Genomic DNA, 21,128 nt, shown 5'->3' with positions numbered 1-21,128 from the left:
CGTTGGGAAGACTATGTCTCCCGGCTGGCCTGGGAACGCCTCGGGGTCCCACAGGAAGAGCTGGACGAAGTGGCTGGGGAGAGGGAAGTCTGGGCTTCCCTGCTTAGGCTGCTGCCCCCGCGACCCGACCTCGGATAAGCGGAAGAAGATGGATGGACATCATAGCTTCTGTGTACAGACACTTCAAATAAGACTTTATTAAACTCTTTCAAATGTTATCTCATCAACTAATATAGTGTGGGTTTTAGATGATCTTTTTATTACGTCATTAATATTTGGCATTCAACCAATATTTCCATGTTTGAAAGAAGCATCTTTTTACACAGCTTGGTCGGGGTACTCCCGGCCATACGAGGACGCTGTCGCCGTCTTGAGTCGCTCCTCTGCAGGCGCTACGTCAACACTTTTCGCCAAACGAGATGACCGTCCGGCTCTTGAAGATCCCGGCTATTGACTGACTGGTGAGTTCAATGAAAACTTCTTCCTTCTATTTTGCTCAAACTGGTGTCTTTTTTCCCTTCCCTTTGGGAGAGCGTTCATCTCAAGACTAACTATTGCTTAAACAAAGGGAGTTTAAAGCCCCACGACCGCGTCACAGTAGTCCCCTTGTCTCCCAATATTTGCCCTTTTCCCCCCACAGACGCAACATGAAGGAAGTGGTTCTCCTGCTTACATCTTGTGTGCTTTTCCTCCTCCTGCCGAGCTCCTGTCAGGCGGCGAGACAAGGACAGGATATCCGATGTGGAGGTTGGTATTCTGCGCCTTAGGCTTCGAGGACTTCTCCCTTCACTATTCTTTTATTTTGAAAATCCCCATCCTCTGTTGTGGATAGGGATGGGTACCGTTCATATTTGAACCGATACGCAACGGTACCAATTTTCGCTACTTTTGTGTGCGTTGATAAATATTAATAGTTTTTGATAATAAAAATCATTTTTTAATTGCAGCATTTTAAAATTAGCTGATTATGATGACTGCTGTCCAGTTATTATACAGTCAAACCTTTCTATAGTGGCCGCTGTAGACAGGTGGCTATTGTTTATTATGGGCCTGCTGCAATGCCACATGCTGCAAGCAGCAGTGAATGGGCGCTGGCAGTGCAAGCAGCCCATATTAATACACAATTAATGCACAATATAACATACATCCATAAACGTGGATGCATATGCAAAAGTGCAATATATTTATCTGTACAGTAATCTATTTATATCTGCACCTTATTGATATTTTATCCTGCACTACCATGAGCTAATGCAACAAAATGTTGTTCTTATCTGTACTGTAAAGTTCAAATTTGAATGACAATAAAAAGGAAATCTAAGTCTATTATTTTTGCTCATACTTCAAACTTTATTATTCTTGTTCCGCACCTTTCTCTTACACTCAATATGAGATGAACCGGCCCACGACCCCCCACATATGCTATACCGTCGGAAAGGGGCTGTCCGCGCCCATGGCGGTACTTTAAATTGGGACCATTTCGTGTTACCGTGGAAATGCTATTCACAAATAAACGAAAAAATGGGCCACTAAAATGGGTACGCACCTTTTATAATGGAGGATATTTACAGCCGAACGCTCCAAAAAGGCACGATTACCTCCTTTTGTAGCTCAGCAATACTTTCACGAAGCACTCTGTGTGACACTTGTTAACTGTTAGCATGTTAACGTTTGCATGTTAGCATGTTAACATTAGCTTGCTACATTTTTGAGCTACTGTTTAGCCCAGAGTCATATAACTTGGTATGTGACACTTGTTAACTGTTAGCATGCAAACGATAACATGCTAGCAAGCTAACTTAGGCTTGCTAACTTTTTCATCTATTTTTACACTTTTTTTTTTTCTATTTCCGCAGCAATACACCTTTGAGTCGTATAAATTTTAAAGTTAGACTTAGACAAACTTTAAACTTTTAAAGTTTAAAGTGTGTCTAAGTCTAACTCGGTATATGAAACATGCTGACTGTTATCATGCTATCTGTGCGGTATAGCTCGGTTGGTAGAGTGGCCGTGCCAGCAACTTGACGGTTTCAGGTTCGATCCCCACTTCCGCCATCCTAGTCACTGCTGTTGTTTCCTTGGGCAAGACACTTTACCCACCTGCTCCCAGTGCCACCCACACTGGTTTAAATGTAACTTAGATATGGGGTTTCACTATGTAAAAGCACTTTGAGTCACTAGAGAAAAGCGCTATATAAATATAATTCACTTCACTTCACTTCACTTCACTATTGTTAGCGCACATGTTAAGGGTTAGCATTTATGTAAACATGCTAATGTTTTAGGCTAGCTCTGGAGCTCTTTTTGTACAGTTACACCTAAAACTCATGGATTCAGACACTCAGCATTTAAGCAGACACTCGGCAACATCTAATAAGTACGGCGGCTTCTGGCGACCCCCGGCCAGAGGTCCAGGGCACAGATAGCAGGCCCATCAACATTTCCGCAATTTTCTAGTTTATTGAGGATCCCCATCAGCCAACGTACAAACGCCAGGCTAGTCTTCTTGGGGTCCTTTTCAAAAGTACAAAGTAAAATAATAATACACAGATCTAGTTACAAATAAAAGAAAGGAAAAAGGAAAAGAAAAAGAAAATTCTCAAAATAATAAAATAAAATAACCGAACACAGATACAGTTACAGAACATACACAGATCCAGTTACAATAAAATCAAGGAATAAGGGAAATAAAAATACAATTCTCAAAATAATAAATAAAACAGTACACAGATACAGGTACAGAACATACGCTAATCCAATTACAGTAAAAGAAAGGAAAAAGGGAAAGAGAAAAAAAAAGTTCTCAAACAGATAACATGAAAGATTAACTCTCAAGTCAAAAAGGTGACTTTATATGTTTCTTAAATGTTTTTTTACTGGGAATAGTCCTAATATTTAAATGAAGAGTATTCCATAATGATACTATGATGCTATTACACGGCGGTTGGCTGCCATTTAGAATTTCCATACATGTGGATCGTTAATCAGTTACATATACATGTATCTGGAATTGTAAAGCGTTGCTAAGTTTATTGAATTTGAGCCGGCTCACGTGAATAGGATGCAGTTTTCCTTTCATGCCAGACTTTTGGGGATTAACCAACTGCGCAAAGCTTAGGGGAGCTTCGATTAGACTTGGAGAGTCCCGGCGCGGCTGCATGGTCTGGCTGCTCGCGACCCCCCGCTTGGCTTAAGAAATTATATTTCACGGACGTATGGCCAATTTTGATATCGGTGGCCACTATATGGAGTCAAAAAAGAATGAGTGGCCGCTATGGACAAGGTATATAACGCTTAATGTTAGATGGCTGTAGGGTTGTCTCGATACCAATATTTTGGTACCGATACCATAATGTATTTTTATACTTTTCTAAATAAAGGGGACCACAAAAAATGGCATTGTTGGCTTTATTTTAACAAAAAATCTTAGGGTACACTAAACATATGTTTATTATTGCAATTTTTTTCCTTAAATAAAATAGTGAACATACTAGACAACTTGTCTTTTAGTAATAAGTAAACAAACAAAGACTCCTAATTAGTCTGCTGACGTATGCAGTAACATATTGGGTCATTTATATTCTATTATTTTGTCAATATTATAAAGGACAAGCTGTAAACATTTATTATTAATCCACTTGTTTATTTACTGTTAATATCTGCTTATTTTCTGTTTTAACATTTTGTATTTACACTTCTGGTAAAATGTAATAATCACTTATTCTGGGTATTTAAGAACACACATGATTGTGGCAGACATATTTGCTACAGTATAGCCTGTCTTAATGCTAACTTTCATTTTCATTGGTGTTTTACAACAAAACAGTAGCTGACATTTTGTTCATTATTTCCACTGTTTGTATTTTCAGTCTTTTTCATTAAGTTCAAATCCCATGCCTGTAATATTGAACATGCCATGCAAGTAGTATCTGTGACCCCCCCAGCCTGCAGGGCTCTGGTGGACGAGATGGAGTGGGCCGTCTCCCAAGTGGACCCCAAGAAGATGATTCAGACCGGCTCCTATAGAATCAAGCCAGATGGGACTCAGTCCATCAAGGAGGTCAGTGTGCACCTTTTCTTCCATGCAGGACTACCTTGCTTTTACTTTCTTGTCCCTTCCAAAACCTTAGGCCAGTGCCGCCCCAGGGCTATTCTCTTTTATTGGCCCTCGACGTGTTCTGAAAATTACATTAATTCCTCATTAACAAGGAATATTGAATGTAACAACTATTTGTTTTATCACCTTTAGTACAATAGCTAAGAGAACAAAGACTACCTTTACACTGCAGGCCAAATCTGAGTTTTTCCACTGCAAGAGAAATGTGATTTTTATCAGACTCCAGTTTAAACGCGCATGTGGCCCCAATATGGCCCCAATGACTACGTTTACACTGCAGGCCAAATCAGATTTTTGCCATCTGACTGTTTAAACTGCAAGTGAAATGTGATCTTTATCAGACTCCAGTGTAAACGCCCATGTGGCCCCAATGACTACGTTTACACTGCAGGCCAAAGTGGTCCAGATTGGATTTTTTTTTAAATCAGATTGTTTCCATCCGACTGTTTGCACCGCAAGTAAAATGTGATCTTTATCAGACTCCAGTGTGAACGTGCACAAGCCCCAACGTGGCCCCAATGTGCCCTCGACGTCACTTGCATGCGCAGTGCGATAAAGTGAAAACAAAGGAAGTTGACCAGGAGGGAGTCGCTACTACTACAAAATAAACTACAAGTCGCCAAACCTTAAAAATTAGTGTTTTTTCACATGAAATTAATATAAAGTATGAATGAATGTATATAGTGTAATATATTTGGGTTTTGATATTTTTATGACAAGTAGAGGAGACACGGTCATCAGTGTGGATGTTTGTTATTTTAATTTTATTTTTATCTAAGCAAATACACCACAGCGTCAATTCCGGCCCTTCAACAATTGCTATTTCTTCAGAATCAAAATATATATTAATGTATTACATTTAGACTAATATTTGACAAGTGATGCACCGAAAATGTGGTCATCTTAAATGGAATTTGCTTGTCGAAACCAAATGTTGTCACTTGAGGGCAAAAACAATCTTATTAGGTGTGCAGTGTAAACGGGGCCAATGTGGCCAAAACATCACTTGCATGCGCAGTTCGATAAAGTGAAAAAAAATTTAAAAAAGAAAGTTGACCGGATTCTGTAAATGAACAAGGAAGTTGCTGCTACTACTACAAAATAAAATAGTTCGCCACACCTTAAAAATTTGTGGTTTTTTGACAAAAAAAATTGAATTAAAGTTGCATTTCCAATCAGATTTTAATTGGTTTCTGACGACCTCTTGATGTGGTCTGAATCTGATGCCAAAAGATCAGATGTTAAGCACTTTGGAGCGTTTAGACTGGCAACAAATATCTGATCTGTGTCACTTGAGGGCAAAAACAATCAGATTCGGTGTGCAGTGTAAACGGGGCCAATGTTTCTTCCAAATAGTTTAGCATATACTAAAGTGCATTTATTTGGTTTCAGCATCTTTAATGTGCAAAAAGTATCAACGTTTTTAAATGTTTCAAGAAAGCAGCCCTTGGTGAAAAAAAGTTTAGTTTTAACTCAAATCATACAAAATCCAAATGAGTTTTGAAATAATTCCAATCCGATTCATCCATTTTAAATACCTACAAATATTAACATATAATACATCTTACAGGTAATGGTTATAGTTTTCTACATAAAATAGTGTGAAATGGAAAACTTAACATTTAACATCAATTGTACTTTTTATTGAAGACTTGTTGGCGAAGGCGGGGAGGAAAGAAGTCCATTTTGCTACGTTAAGTGTGTTCTCGTTTTCGTTAAATTACTCCTATTCACAACTAGGGCTGCAACAATTATCAATAATAAATGAATAAAATGCTTTGATTCTGTTCTAATCATTCAATGAGTCATTCAACTAATACAAAATGAAAATTGATCCAATCTGGACTGTATGGAGTGCCCAGAACTTTGAAGGGTAATTGCACTCAGTGGCCTAGTGGTTAGAGCAGGGGTCCATCCATCCATCCATCTTTTTCCGCTTATCCAAGGTCGGGTCGCGGGGGCAGCAGCCTAAGCAGGGAAGCCCAGACTTTCCTCTCCCCAGCCACTTCGTCCAGCTCCTCCCGGGGGATCCCGAGGCGTTCCCAGGCCAGCCGGGAGACATAGTCTTCCCAACGTGTTCTGGGTCTTCCCCGTGGCTTCCTACCGGTTGGACGTGCCCTAAACACCCCCCGAGGGAGGCGTTCGGGTGGCATCCTGACCAGATGCCCGAACCACCTCATCTGGCTCCTCTCGATGTGGAGGAGGAGTGGCTTTACTTTGAGCTCCCCCCGGATGGCAGAGCTTCTCACCCTATCTCTAAGGGAGAGCCCCGCCACCCGGCGGAGGAAACTCATTTCGGCCGCTTGTACCCGTGATTTTGTCCTTTCGGTCATAACCCAAAGCTCATGACCATAGGTGAGGATGGGAACGTAGATCGACCGGTAAATTGAGAGCTTTGCCTTCCGGCTCAGCTCCTTCTTTACCACAACGGATTGATACAGCGTCCGCATTACTGAAGATGCCGCACCGATCTGCCTGTCGATCTCACGATCCACTTTTCCCTCACTCGTGAACAAGACTCCGAGGTACTTGAACTCCTCCACTTGGGGCAGGGTCTCCTCCCCAACCCGGAGATGGCACTCCACCCTTTTAAGGGCGAGAACCAAGGACTCGGACTTGGAGGTGCTGATACTCATCCCAGTCGCTTCACACTCGGCTGCGAACCGATCCAGTGAGAGCTGAAGATCCTGGCCAGATGAAGCCACCAGGACCACGTCATCTGCAAAAAGCAGAGACCTAATCCTGCAGCCACCAAACCAGATCCCCTCAACGCCTTGACTGCGCCTAGGAATTCTGTCCATATAAGTTATGAACAGAATCGGTGACAAAGGGCAGCCTTGGCGGAGTCCAACCCTCACTGGAAACGTGTCCGACTTACTGCCGGCAATGCGGACCAAGCTCTGACACTGATCGTACAGGGAGCGGACAGCCACAATCAGACAGTCCGATACCCCATACTCTCTGAGCACTCCCCACAGGACCTCCCGAGGGATACGGTCAAATGCCTTCTCCAAGTCCACAAAGCACATGTAGACTGGTTGGACAAACTCCCATGCACCCTCAAGGACCCTGCCGAGAGTATAGAGCCGGTCCACAGTTCCACGACCAGGACGAAAACCACACTGTTCCTCCTGAATCGGAGGTTCGACTATCCGGCGTAGCCTTCTCTCCAGTACACCTGAATAGACCTTACCGGGAAGGCTGAAGAGTGTGATCCCACGATAGTTGGAACACACCCTCCGGTTCCCCTTCTTAAAGAGAGGAACCACCACCCCGGTCTGCCAATCCAGAGGTACCGCCCCCGATGTCCACGCGATGCTGCAGAGTCTTGTCAACCAAGACAGCCCCACAGCATCCAGAGCCTTAAGGAACTCCGGGCGGCTCCCATCCACCCCCGGGGCCTTGCCACCGAGGAGCTTTTTAACTACCTCAGCAACCTCAGCCCCAGAAATAGGAGAGCCCACCACAGATTCCCCAGGCACTGCTTCCTCATAGGAAGATGAGGAGGTCTTCGGAGTATTCCCTCCACCGATCCACAACATCCGCAGTCGAGGTCAACAGAACACTATCCGCACCATACACGGTGTTGACAGTGCACTGCTTCCCCTTCCTGAGGCGGCGGGTGGTGGTCCAGAATCGCTTCGAAGCCGTCCGGAAGTCATTGTCCATGGCTTCGCCGAACTCCTCCCATGTCCGAGTTTTTGCCTCCGAGACCGCTGAAGCCGCACACCGCTTGGCCTGTCGGTACCTGTCCGCTGCCTCCGGAGTCCTATGAGCCAAAAGAACCCGATAGGACTCCTTCTTCAGCTTGACGGCATCCCTCACCGCCGGTGTCCACCAACGGGTTCTAGGATTACCGCCACGACAGGCACCAACTACCTTGCGGCCACAGCTCCAATCAGCCGCCTCGGACTCAATGTCCAGCACCTTCCTCGTGACATGTTCAAAGTTCTTCTGGAGGTGGGAATTGAAATTCTCTCTGACAGGAGACTCTGCCAGACGTTCCCAGCAGACCCTCACAATGCGTTTGAGCCTGCTAGGTCTGTCCGGCATCCTCCCCCACCATCGCAGCCAACTCACCACCAGGTGGTGATCGGTAGAAAGCTCCGCCCCTCTCTTCACCCGAGTGTCCAAAACATGAGGCCGCAAATCCGATGACACAACTACAAAGTCGATCATGGAACTGCGGCCTAGGGTGTCCTGGTGCCAAGTGCACATATGGACACCCTTATGCCTGAACGTGGTGTTTGTTATGGACAATCTGTGACGGGCACAAAAGTCCAATAACAAAACACCACTCGGGTTCAGATCCGGGCGGCCATTCTTCCCAATCACGCCTCTCCAGGTTTCACTGTCGTTGCCAACATGAGCGTTGAAGTCACCCAGTAGGACAAGGGAATCACCCGGGGGAGCACTTTCCAGTACTCCCTCGAGTGTATCCAAAAAGGGTGGGTACTCTGAACTGCTGTTTGGTGCGTAAGCACAAACAACAGTCAGGACCCGTCCCTCCACCCGAAGGCGGAGGGAGGCTACCCTCTCGTCCACTGGGTTGAACTCCAACGTGCAGGCTTTGAGCCGGGGGGCAACAAGAATTTCTACCCCAGCTCGTCGCCTCTCACTGCGTGCAACGCCAGTGTGGAAGAGATTCCAGCCCCTCTTGAGAGAACTGGATACAGAGCCCTTGCTGTGCGTCGAGGTGAGTCCGACTATATCCATTCGGAACTTCTCTACCTCGCGCACTGGCTCAGGCTCCTTCCCCCCCAACGAGGTGACGTTCCACATCCCAAGAGCCAGCTTATGTAGCCGAGGATCGGACCGCCAAGTGCCCTGCCTTCGGCTTCCGCCCAGCTCACGTTGCACCCGACCTCTATGGCCCCTCCCATGAGTGGTGAGCCCATTGGAGAGGGGACCCACGTTGCCTCTCCGGGCCTGTCCCCATGGGGCCCGGCCGCCAGGCGCTCGCCATCGTACCCCAACTCCGGGCCTGGCTCCAGAGGGGGGCCCCGGCAAACCCGCGTGCGGGCGAGGGAAATCTGAATCCTTGTTGTTTCATTCCCATAGAAGTCTTCGAGCTGCTCTTTGTCTGATCCCTCACCTAGGACCTGTTTGTCTTGGGAGACGCTACCAGGGGGCATGAAAGCCCTCGGACAACATAGCTCCTAGGATCATTGGGACACGCAAACTCCTCTACCACGGTAAGGTGGCAGCTCAGAGAGGAGTAGAGCAGGGGTGTCAAACTCAAATACAGAGTGGGCCAAAATGTAAAACTGAACAAAGGTTGAACAAATTAACCTTTTAATAGGGACCAAAACAAGTTTTGCATTGAATATTGAACAAGCAAGGCTTATATAACTTTATAATGACATGCAAAATCGAGTTTCAAATAATAATAATAATAATAAAAAAATATCAATGGCATATCAAATACAATTTGAATAAAAATTTAATGCCTCTTTTCTATTTGCAGCCTTCTGAGGTAAATATCAACAGTAACTTTTTCCACAGGCTAATACATTTGAAAATAAAATAATGAATAAACCAACCATTCAGGACTTTAAACTGCTCAGTTTGCAACACACTGATCTAATCTGATGTGCCCAAGCCAGATACCTGCCATCTTTTCTTGGATGCTAGTTTATTAATGTCAGGGCTCAGGCTGTCAGGTGTTCATCAGTCATTATATCTCGTAGTCCACCCGGACCACAGTCTTGGGGGCGAGACTTAAAGGCACTGCCTTAAAGGCGCTGCCTTTAACGTCCTCTACGAGCTGTCATCACGTCCGCTTTTCATCCATTCTTACAACGCACCGGCCCAGTCACAAGATATGTGCGGCTTCTGTACGCACACACACGTGAATGCAAGGCATACTTGATCAACAGCTATACAGGTTACACTGAGGGTGGCCGTATAAACAACTTTAACACTGTTAGAAATATACGCCGCACTGTGAATCCACACCAAACAAGAAAGACAAACACATTTTGGGAGAACATCCGCACCGTAACACAACATAAACCCAACAGAACAAATACCCAGAACCCTTTGCAGCACTAACTCTTCCGGGACGCTACAAAATACACCCACCGCTACCACCAATCCCCACCCCCCTCCCCACACACACACACCCTGTAGCGTCCCGGAAGAGTTAGTGCTGCAAAGGGTTCTGGGTATTTGTTCTGTAGGGTTTATGTCGTGTTACGGTGCGGATGTTCTCCCGAAATGTGTTTGTCATTCTTGTTTGGTGTCACTTGTGTGTGCGTGCAGAAGCCGCACATATTATGTGACTGGGCCAGCACTCGTTAGACTGGATGAAAAGCGGACGTGACGATTTTCGGGAGGGGCGGTGAAATTTGGGAGTTTCCCGGGAGGGTTGGCAAGTGTGAGAATTAGCGGTGAATGCGTTGTTACCGCGGCACCGCCGCTGCATATAATCGGCAGGCCAGCTCTAGTGTTAATTTTGGCCCGCGGGCCAGAGTTTGACACCCATGGGTTAGAGTGTACGCCCTGAGTTTGGTAGGTTGTGAGTTCAAACCCCGGCCGAGTCATACCAAAGACTATAAAAATGGGACCCATTACCTCCCTGCTTAGCACTCAGCATCAAGGGTTGGAATTGGGGTTAAATCACCAAAAATGATTCCCGGGCGCGGCACCGCTGCTGCCCACTGCTCCCCTCACCTCCCAGGGAGTGAACAAGGGGAAGGGTCAAATGCAGAGGACAAATTTCACCACACCTAATGTGTGTGTGACAATCATTGGTACTTTAACTTTAAGTTTTTGAATGATTTTTTTAGCTATAATTCACAATCCTTATGTGAGACAAGAACACATGTTTTTGTTTTTTTAATGCATTCTATCTTGTAAATAAAAGTCAGCTGACAATGGAGTCAATGATAGCTTCTCTATTCCGCCCATAAATCCCTCTAAAAAAACATCCAAAAAGTGCCGCAACAATACCAAGTATTAGCAATATTGTTATTATAAACGCTAACGCTGAGGAACTACTTTTAGTGGTGCATTGATCACAGAGAGCTAACTAGCTTATGTTGCTATATTGACATCATCAGCTGGTGAAAATTACTTTTAGATGATATAATAATGTAATCCATAATAAACCATGCCTCTCACCGGGATAGTCGAAGGTTGTTGCCAGGAAGCGACAAGTTGGTCAACTTTGACATCTAACTCGAACCTGGAGATTGCAAGACACAAAAAGACGTTGGTCTTGCACTTGCCTTTTTTTAACCTCTTTGCGAGGACTATGAAGAACAATCTGTCTGTAAGCGAACACTCTGATGCGTACCTGAAAGTAATGTGCCTGCGTATGCTTAAAATGAGCATAATATGTCAATAATTAGAGATGTCCGATAATATCGGCAGTCCGATAAATGCTTTAAAATGTAATATCGGAAATTATCGGTATCGGTTTCAAAATTATCGGTTTCAAAATTATCGGTATCGGTTTAAAAAAGTAAAATGTATGACTTTTTCCAAACGCCGCTGTGTACACGGACATAGGGAGAAGTACAGAGCGCCAATAAACCTTAAAGGCACTGCCTTTGCGTGCCGGCCCAGTCACATAATATCTACGGCTTTTTACACACACAAGTGAATGCATGCATACTTGGTCAACAAGTCACACTGAGGGTGGCCGTATAAACAACTGCAAATATGTGCCACACTGTGAACCCACACCAAACAAGAATGACAAACACATTTCGGGAGAACCTCTGCACCGTAACACAACATAAACACAACAGAACAAATACGCAGAACCCCTTGCAGCACTAACTCTTCCGGGACGCTACAATATACACCCCCCGCTAACCCCTACCCCCCCACCCCCCACCTCAACCCCGCCCCCCCCAACCCCGCCCACCTCAACCTCCTCATGCTCTCTCAGGGAGAGCATGTCCCAAATTCCAAGCTGCTGTTTTGAGGCATGTTAAAAAAAATAATGCACTTTGTGACTTCAATAATAAATATGGCAGTGCCATGTTGGCATTTTTTTTCCATAACTTGAGTTGGTTTATTTTGGAAAACCTTGTTACGTTGTTTAATGCATCACAACAAAATTAGGCATAATAATGTGTTAATTCCACGACTGTACATATCGGTATCGGTTGATATCGGAATCGGTAATTAAGATTTGGACAATATCGGATATCGGCAAAAAAGCCATTATCAGACATCTCTATCAATAATACATGTTGTTATGGATGTTACTACATTACATGTATACTTACAGTATGATGAAAATATCTGAATATGACATATTATTATAAATGTTACTACATTACATATATACTTACATCATGTATATATTACATGTTATTATGAATGTTACTAAAATATATATATACTTACAGTATGATGAAAATATGTAAATATTACATGTTATTATGAATGTTGCTATATTACATATATACTTACATCATGTATATATAACATATTATGAATGTTACTACATTACATGTATACTTACAGTATGATGAGAATGTGTAAATATTGCATGTTATTGTGAATGTTACCAGAGGTGGGACCAAGTCATTGCTTTGCAAGTCACAAGTAAGTCTCAAGTCTTTACCCTCAAGTCTCGAGTCAAGTCCCGAGTCAAGACAGGGCAAGTCCGAGTCAAGTCCAAAGTCAAGACTGGAAAGTCTCAAGTCAAGTCCCAAGTCCTGCATTTTGAGTTTCGAGTCCTTTCAAGTAATTTAACCACAGACTAATATATTTACACAGATTGTGTATGCTTTTAAAATGCTGTATTTATTTTAAACAAGTGCATTTGAAATTGCAGGGAAAAAGATAGTGCTGACATTGCACTTCAAAATAGCACTATTAACCAGTCATTTTAAACATGTAACTCATTCCTTTACAGAATAAACACATTTGAAAAAAAAAACAAGTGCAACTGTACTTATTTGCACAAAAGTGTTAACATTGTATTTCCATGGCATATTGCATTGTAACTAGTTCCACAGCAGTTTCTATCCTGTTCTTACCTTATCTCATTGATCTCATCTCATACTGTATGTGTGTTTATGTGTGCGTACACATGAAAAACATAACAAATATATGAACATAACAATGAACAGAGTTGTACTTTTTAGATGTCAGGACCCTATGCAATATGTACACATATTCTTAATATAGTATACATTTTAACTGACCTTTATTTGACTATGTTTGTCTTTTTGTAGGTGGCTAAAATACGCGGTGCTGCTGACTGCCGTCTAACGTTACGTTACTGTGTGTGATACATTGACTAACGTAACGTTATGTATAGGTACCTCATGAAACCCTGCTTAAAAAAAAATCACTTGACAAAAAGTATGAATAAGGTAGCAAACTGCAGTGGACGCAACAGATTGCCGTGTTTGCAATGACGTTATAACCATAGACATCTTATAAGTAGACGCAGCATTGGTTGCTGTGACGTGAGCAATTTGGCCGCCATCTTGAAGTGGTGATGAGGAGCCGGCGAGCAGCCGAAACTGACAGATGACAGGTAGAAAACAAAGATGGTGGTGTTCACCGTTTTCCTGCTCAAATGAGCGGACTGTTGAAAATAGGAATCGGGGGATTACTTTTCACAAGTGAGATTTAACATTAACGTACTATTGGTTGTATTTTATGAAAATAATATTACCACAGAGTTGAGAAGGATCAAAGATCTTCAATATTTGTATGTGAAAATCACAAAGAAATCTTCTGGGGGAGGATGACGCCCCTACAGGGGTTTGGTTTACAAACTTTCAGCCCCACCTAAAACAAAATTCACCAGCCGCCACTGATTATGATGCATTCTCATTTTAGGCAAAGTATAAGACAATACTTTCTTAACAGTATAATTGTAACCAGGAATCAGTCTTCAAGTAACAATATTCAAATACTAACATTGTTGGGTTGAACAGAATTTGGTTTTATTCTGAATCCAGTGAAACAGATTGGTGGTTTTAGCTGATATGAAGACTTTCAGGTGTTTATATATGTTTAAGTATTTGGCAGACGCTTTTATCCAAAGCGACTTACATAAAATAATACATATAAAACAATCACTGCAAACATTATCATTTAAGGGAAGAATGTAATAGAAAATATCAATACAAAGTGTCAAGACAGAATAAACTCTCTGCTGCTGAAGCAACAGAGATACAGTCTATAGGTCCCTAAGATATATAGATATCTAATGTATTCATACATTGTTTATGTAGGATACACACATATGTATATATAACCTAATCATATTGTTTCTTCAATTTAAAAATAGATTACCGTTTTTTTCCCCCTTCTCTGGGATTATATTCCCAGTTTTGATCTCGGACGTCTGGTCATTTATAGTGTATAAGAATATTATATTACTGTTAAGCAAACTATGAATAACAAAACACGCCAAAACATGTGTCTGTTATCATGGCTACACGTATGACAAAAAAGGGGGTGAAAATCAGTCGTATTCAGTGAGGTAAAATGAATTAAATGCGCTGACAGTTCATTGCTCCTGCCAAATTAATTGCACTGAGTGGAGCGGATCACCACTCCAAGATGGCGGCCACGCGCCTCGTCTGCGCCAGTAGGCAGTAGCGCTCGATGCTGCGTCTACTTATAAGATGTCTATGGTTATAACGTTAGCAGTGAGTTTGCAGCCTCACTGATTTAACTATACAGCAAATAAAAGTCACGTTACTTAGCCAATAAACGTTATCTTACATTCAAAACTTACCCTTCTTTGTGCAACTTCAAATGTCGAACGAAGTTGGAAGTTGTTGTGTCTCCGTCTGTAATATTCGAACTGCGTGATTTGCATACCGCAATTCGTTTTTTGTTGACCAAGTCGTAGTTTTTATACCCGAACGAAACCAACTTTAACATAATTGTTAATCACTGGCACGTTGTTGGACAACTCTTGTTCATTGGTTGTCCTGCAATTTGATTGGATGAATGCTGTGTGATGAAAACAACGTATATCTAATTTGATTGGCTGTTGTACTGACAGCACACCAGCTGACAGGTATAACACGCTGATAGACAGACGAAGAAAATGAAAAATACGGAGCGCTCCCAAATAACTTTTTAAGCTTTGGATTTTGGGGAAAGTGGCAAGTCATGTCAAGTCATGTCAAGTCAAAAGGCTCAAGTCCAAGTGAAGTCACAAGTCATTGATGTTAAAGTCTAAGTCGAGTTGCAAGTCTCTTCACATTTTGTCAAGTCGAGTCTAAAGTCATCAAATTCATGACTCGAGTCTGACTCGAGTCCAAGTCATGTGACTCGAGTCCACACCTCTGAATGTTACTACATTACATGTATACTTACAGTATGATGAGAATGTGTAAATATTGCATGTTATTGTGAATGTTACTACATTACATATATACTTACATCATGTATATATTACATGTTATTATGAATGTTACTACATTACGTATTTACTTACATCATGATGAAAACATGTAAATATTACATATTAGTGAATGTTACTACATTACACATATACTTACATCATGTATATATAACATGTTATGAATGTTACTACATTACATATATACTTACAGTATAATTGAAATATGTAAATATTACATGTTATTATGAATGTTACTACATTACATATATACTTACATCATGTATATATAACATGTTATTATGAACGTTACTACATTACATATATACTTACAGTATGATGAAAATATGTAAATATTACATGTTATGACTGTTACTACATTACATATATACTTACAGTATGATGAGAATGTGTCAATATTACATATTATGAATGTTGCTACATTACATATTTACTTGCATCATGATGAAAATATGTAAATATTACATGTTATTATGAATACATTACATATATACTTACAGTGTGTATATAAAACATGAATGTGTTTGGATGTTTTTAGAGCGCTTTTATAGGCGAAATAGAGTACATTGTTAACTGACTTTTTCTAATGTTTATTTACGTGTTAGAATGCATAAAAAAACAGAGGCATGTGTTCTTGTCTTGCATAAGGATTGTGAACGATTGGCAACATTTAAAAAATAATGGCAGTTCCTATTTAAATATGCGGACATTTTCTGCACTGCCGTTGCAATCGAGCACTCATGAGAGCGGTGGTGTCTGGGTGCTCTGATGTGTGGCGGTAAACACCAGAGAGTTTAGTTTCTTTATTAATGCACCAATGTTGATGATGTGCATTTATCAAATTAATTTATTACTAAAATAATCCATAGCTGCAGCCCTACTCATAGCTGTTTTTGGTTCCATGAGACAATGATGGCTTATTGTGTATCCTTACTCTGTAACAAAAAATGACAGACCGAGTCACCAACGCATGGGATTCTTTGTTTGGGCACTTGATTGCTCTGATAGACCGGTAAACGCTCTCGTTTGTTAGGCGCAATGTTTGGCCGTACGTACGTTACGTTACCGAGACATGGTACTAAAAGGAGAAGGATTTTGGCGAATGTTTTCATCAAAGACCAAATCATTGGAAAAGTGGTACGAAAACTGAGGTACTTTTATGATATATTCATAGTGTAGAGCAGGAGTTACCAATGAGGGCGTGCGGGGGCCATTTTTATTTTTAATTTTTAAAACCAATATGATATTCAGATTTTTTTTAAACATTTAAGGCTCCCTTCAAATTTGGTCCCGGGTACCCAAAAGCATACAAATGTTAAAAATAAATCATACATTGGTATTACTTTTTTTTTTTTATTCAACGCTTAAATCTCTAGGTCAACTTCAGATTTTCTGTCAATATAAAGTGGTTTTGTTTTGTTTTTAATGTTTATTGGCTTTTTTGTCAAAACCCTGTTTTTAATGGTAAAAACACAAATATTCAGTATTTTTCCTGAAAAGATTTTCAAAGTGGAATATTTGATGTAAAGCAGGTTAATTATTCATGACATTATTTTTAATTAATTATTAATTTTTGAGCGATGACTGTTTAAAAAAAATCCTAACATTTTTGGGATCCAAAAGGCCCCCACTCATAAAAAATAAAATAAGTCATACTTTTTTTTTTTAACTTCAGATCCATCCATCCATTATAAGTTTGTATTATCCTTTTAATGTTTTTATTTAAAAAAAATTGTTTTATGCCCCTTTTTGTCAAACACAATATTTTTCCCCAAAAAATATTTCAAAGTGGAATATTTTAAGTGAAGTAATTGAAGCCTTGAATAGGTCAATCATTTGTAACAACATTGATTTTGATTCATTATTGTCTGTTGTGCAATGACAGCCTGCATGGCAGCTTTGAGTTATTAGAGTCAACATTGCAACTTTTTCTCTTGACATTTGATCTTTTTGCGCTTGTATTCCACTTTTTAATGTTTTTTAAAACATGTTTTTTTGATATTTGTATAATGTGGTTAAAAATGAGGTGTGGGCCGTAAATGGCCCCCGGGCCGCACTTTGGACTATAACTATGACTTTGGAGTATGACAGATGTACTGGATGTAATGCCATTTCCACACCACCAGGTTCCTCTGGCACGCTCCGAGGGAAACCTCCTGGAGCTGATGGAGAGCGTGTGCGACAGGATGCAGGACTACGGCGAGCGCACGGACGCCGTCACCAACAGGAGGTCATACATGAGGATCAGATCTCGCAATGGCGAGGCCATGGACCTCTCTGAGGCCACGTTGGACACCAGAATCACTGGCAGTTTAAAATTTGCTGTGAGTACAGAAAGTTGATTATTTTTAACACTCATTTGCTTATTTAGTTATTTTTTCTGCTGTTTATTTATTTTTAATGCTCATTTTATGGTTAGGATATTATTTAGCTTTTATAGTTTACATTTTATATCTCTATCTATTTGAATGTTTTATGTTTATTAGTGTATTTCATTTTATTTAACATTTTTAATAATTTATTTTGTGACTCAGTAAAGAAAGGAAATGTTTTATTGTCTCATCTATTTTACTGATTAAGTTATCAAAACATCTGATGATCATTACTTGTTTGCCATAATGCATTTTTAAAAGCATTATGGCATGTTTATTTATTTTTTAATATATTTGTTCTATACAAAGTATGTCGTTACTTTTCATGTACATTTTTACTTTAGTGGTTTTTTAAAGCGTTCCTCTTGTCATGTTGTCAGTGCGAGACAATTGTTGAGCAGAACGAAGACGAACTCATCGAATTCTTCTCTCACGAGACAGAAAATGTCAAAGACAAACTCTGCAGCAAGAGGACAGGTGTGTACGTGTGTGTGTGTGTGTGTGTGTGTGTGTGTGTGTGTGTGTGTGTGTGTGTGTGTGTGTGTGTGTGTGTGTGTGTGTGTGTGTGTGTGTGTGTGTGCAGTCTTTTACATATCAAGTGTGTTACAAATGAAACATTTACACACATTTCACAATCTGACCAAAAATAATGTAGAGAGTTGTTTACTGCAAACAGTGCTTAGCTTCTTTTTACACTTGTATGCCATTTAAGAATGCTAAATGTTACTAAAACATCGCTTGTGCACTTTGACATCCTATTATTATTTACACCTTGATTGTCTCTTGCTACTTCCTGTTATTATTTAGCCCTTGATTGTCTCTTGCTACTTCCTGTTATTTACCCCTTGATTGTCTCTTGCTACTTCCTGTTATTATTTACCCCTTGATTGTTTCTTGCTACATCCTATTGTTTACACCTTGATTGTCTCTTTCTACATCCTTGATTGTCTCTTGCTACATCCTATTGTTTACACCTTGATTGTCTCTTGCTACATCCTGTTATTTATACCTTGATTGTCTTTTGCTACATCCTGTTAATTACACCGTGATTGTCTCTTGCTACACCCTGTTGTTATTTACACCTTGATTGTCTCTTGCTACATCCTGTTATTTACACCTTGATTGTCTCTTGCTACATCCTGTTACTTACACCTTGATTGTCTCTTGCTACATCCTGTTATTTACACCTTGATTGTCTCTTGCTACATCCTGTTATTTATACCTTGTCTCTTGCTACATCCTGTTATTTACACCTTGTATCTTGCTACATCCTGTTATTTACACCTTGATTGTCTCTTGCTACATCCTGTTATTTACACATTGATTGTCTCTTGCTACATCCTGTTATTTACGCCTGGATTGTCTCTTGCTACATCCTGTTATTTACCCCAATGATTGTCTTTTGCTACATGCTGTTATTTACACCTTGTCTCTTGCTACATCCTATTATCATTTACACCTTGATTGTCTCTTGCTACATCCTGTTATTTACACCTTGATTTATTCTTGCTACATCCTGTTATTTACACCTTGATTGTCTCTTGCTACATCCTGTTGTTATTTACACCTTGATTGTCTCTTGCTACATCCTGTTACTTACACCTTGATTGTCTCTTGCTACATCCTGTTATTTACACCTTGATTGTCTCTTGCTACATCCTGTTATTTACACCTTGTCTCTTGCTACATCCTGTTATTTACACCTTGTCTCTTGCTACATCCTGTTATTTACACTTTGATTGTCTCTTGCTACATCCTGTTATTTACACCTTGATTGTCTCTTGCTACATCCTGTTATTTACACCTTGTTTCTTGCTACATCCTATTATCATTTACACCTTGATTGTCTCTTGCTACATCCTGTTATTTACACCTTGATTGATTCTTGCTACATCCTGTTATTTACACCTTGATTGTCTCTTGCTACATCCTGTTGTTATTTACACCTTGATTGTCTCTTGCTACATCTTGTTATTTACACCTTGTCTCTTGCTACATCCTGTTATTTACACCTTAATTGTCTCTTGCTACATCCTGTTATTTACACCTTGATTGTCTCTTGCTACATCCTGTTATTTACACCTTGTCTCTTGCTACATCCTATTATCATTTACACCTTGATTGTCTCTTGCTACATCCTGTTATTTACACCTTGTCTTTTGCCTCATCCTGTTATTTACACCTTGATTGTCTCTTGCTACATCCTGTTATTTACACCTTGATTGTCTCTTGCTACATCCTGTTATTTACACCTTGTCTCTTGCTACAGCCTATTATCATTTACACCTTGATTGTCTCTTGCTACATCCTGTTATTTACACTTTGTCTCTTGCTACATCCTGTTATTTACACCTTGATTGTCTCTTGCTACATCCTGTTATTTACACCTTGTCTCTTGCTACATCCTGTTGTTATTTACACCTTGATTGTCTCTTGCAACATCCTGTTATTTACACCTTGATTGTCTCTTGCTCATCCTGTTATTTACACCTTGATCGTCTTTTGCTACATCCTGTTGTTATTTACATCTTGTCTTTTGCTACATCACGTTGTTGTTATTTACACTGTGATGGTCTCTTGCTACATCCTATTGTTATTTGTGAGACCAGTGGCAACATGGTTGTCCATTTTGTGTCCCTCAGACCTCTGCGACCATGCTCTGAAAATCCCCCATGATGAACTTTGACATCCTCTCGCCATGGCGACCCTGAGCGGACAACGGCTGGTTCACGCCATGGCAGCGGGGTAGAAGATAATGTCAGTTAAGAAAATCATTTAAAAATCCTCAGTTTCTCCTCCTGTTTGTTCCTCCTTGGCATCTTCACCACGCAGTAAGTGTCCCACTTGACTTTGTGTTTTCCAGACCAAACTGAAACTGTGAAACTCATATTAATCTTGGTCCAAGACTTACCTGATCTTTTTGAGTGGTGCAGAGTCATTTAGACGACCTATTATATTGTAATAAATGATCTTCTCAGCTGCTGGATATCTTCAATCAATGACGTAGCTGTACGTAAAAGGTAAAGCGCACATCTTTCAGATCAGATCTAAAACCCCAACTTGTAGGCGTGATGATCAATAACTTAGTACTTGTTGTGTCGGAAGACATCTTTTGAATGCATATTCCACAACTGTACACACTTGCCAAATATTTTGGTATCATCTGTTTTCTGTGTTTGAATTCTGTGAACAAGCCTGTTTTTATATAAACTTTGTCAGTTTTCTGCATCTGCTTTGTCTTCTTTTGAGGGAAATAGTAACCTTCCGAGAGTTATTACTG

The 21,128-nt window shown here is 40.8% G+C and overlaps 1 protein-coding gene across 1 annotated transcript; it reads left to right on the top strand.

Annotated features, from left to right (window-relative positions):
* The first annotated feature begins 305 nt into the window (after positions 1-305).
* Positions 306-21,076, top strand: cnpy2 (canopy FGF signaling regulator 2). The gene is made up of 6 exons (XM_061984783.1): positions 306-461; positions 641-747; positions 3,945-4,060; positions 17,603-17,800; positions 18,229-18,325; positions 20,491-21,076. The coding sequence occupies exons 2-6, from the start codon at positions 648-650 to the stop codon at positions 20,532-20,534; spliced, it is 555 nt and encodes a 184-aa protein (XP_061840767.1). The 5' UTR covers positions 306-461; positions 641-647; the 3' UTR covers positions 20,535-21,076.
* The last annotated feature ends 52 nt before the right edge of the window (positions 21,077-21,128 follow it).

Source organism: Nerophis lumbriciformis, linkage group LG23, assembly GCF_033978685.3.
Source record: "Nerophis lumbriciformis linkage group LG23, RoL_Nlum_v2.1, whole genome shotgun sequence".
NCBI lineage: Eukaryota > Metazoa > Chordata > Actinopteri > Syngnathiformes > Syngnathidae > Nerophis > Nerophis lumbriciformis.
Note: the sequence above shows the minus strand (reverse complement) of the source record. Positions and strands in the feature narration are given on the sequence as shown.

Excerpts from the sequence above, each read along its gene's own strand:
- cnpy2 (XM_061984783.1), top strand. The coding sequence starts at position 648 with ATGAAGGAAGTGGTTCTCCTGCTTACATCTTGTGTGCTTTTCCTCCTC. Across the intron at positions 4,061-17,602 it reads GGACTCAGTCCATCAAGGAG|GTTCCTCTGGCACGCTCCGA; the intron begins GTCAGTGTGCAC and ends CCACACCACCAG. Across the intron at positions 17,801-18,228 it reads CTGGCAGTTTAAAATTTGCT|TGCGAGACAATTGTTGAGCA; the intron begins GTGAGTACAGAA and ends TCATGTTGTCAG.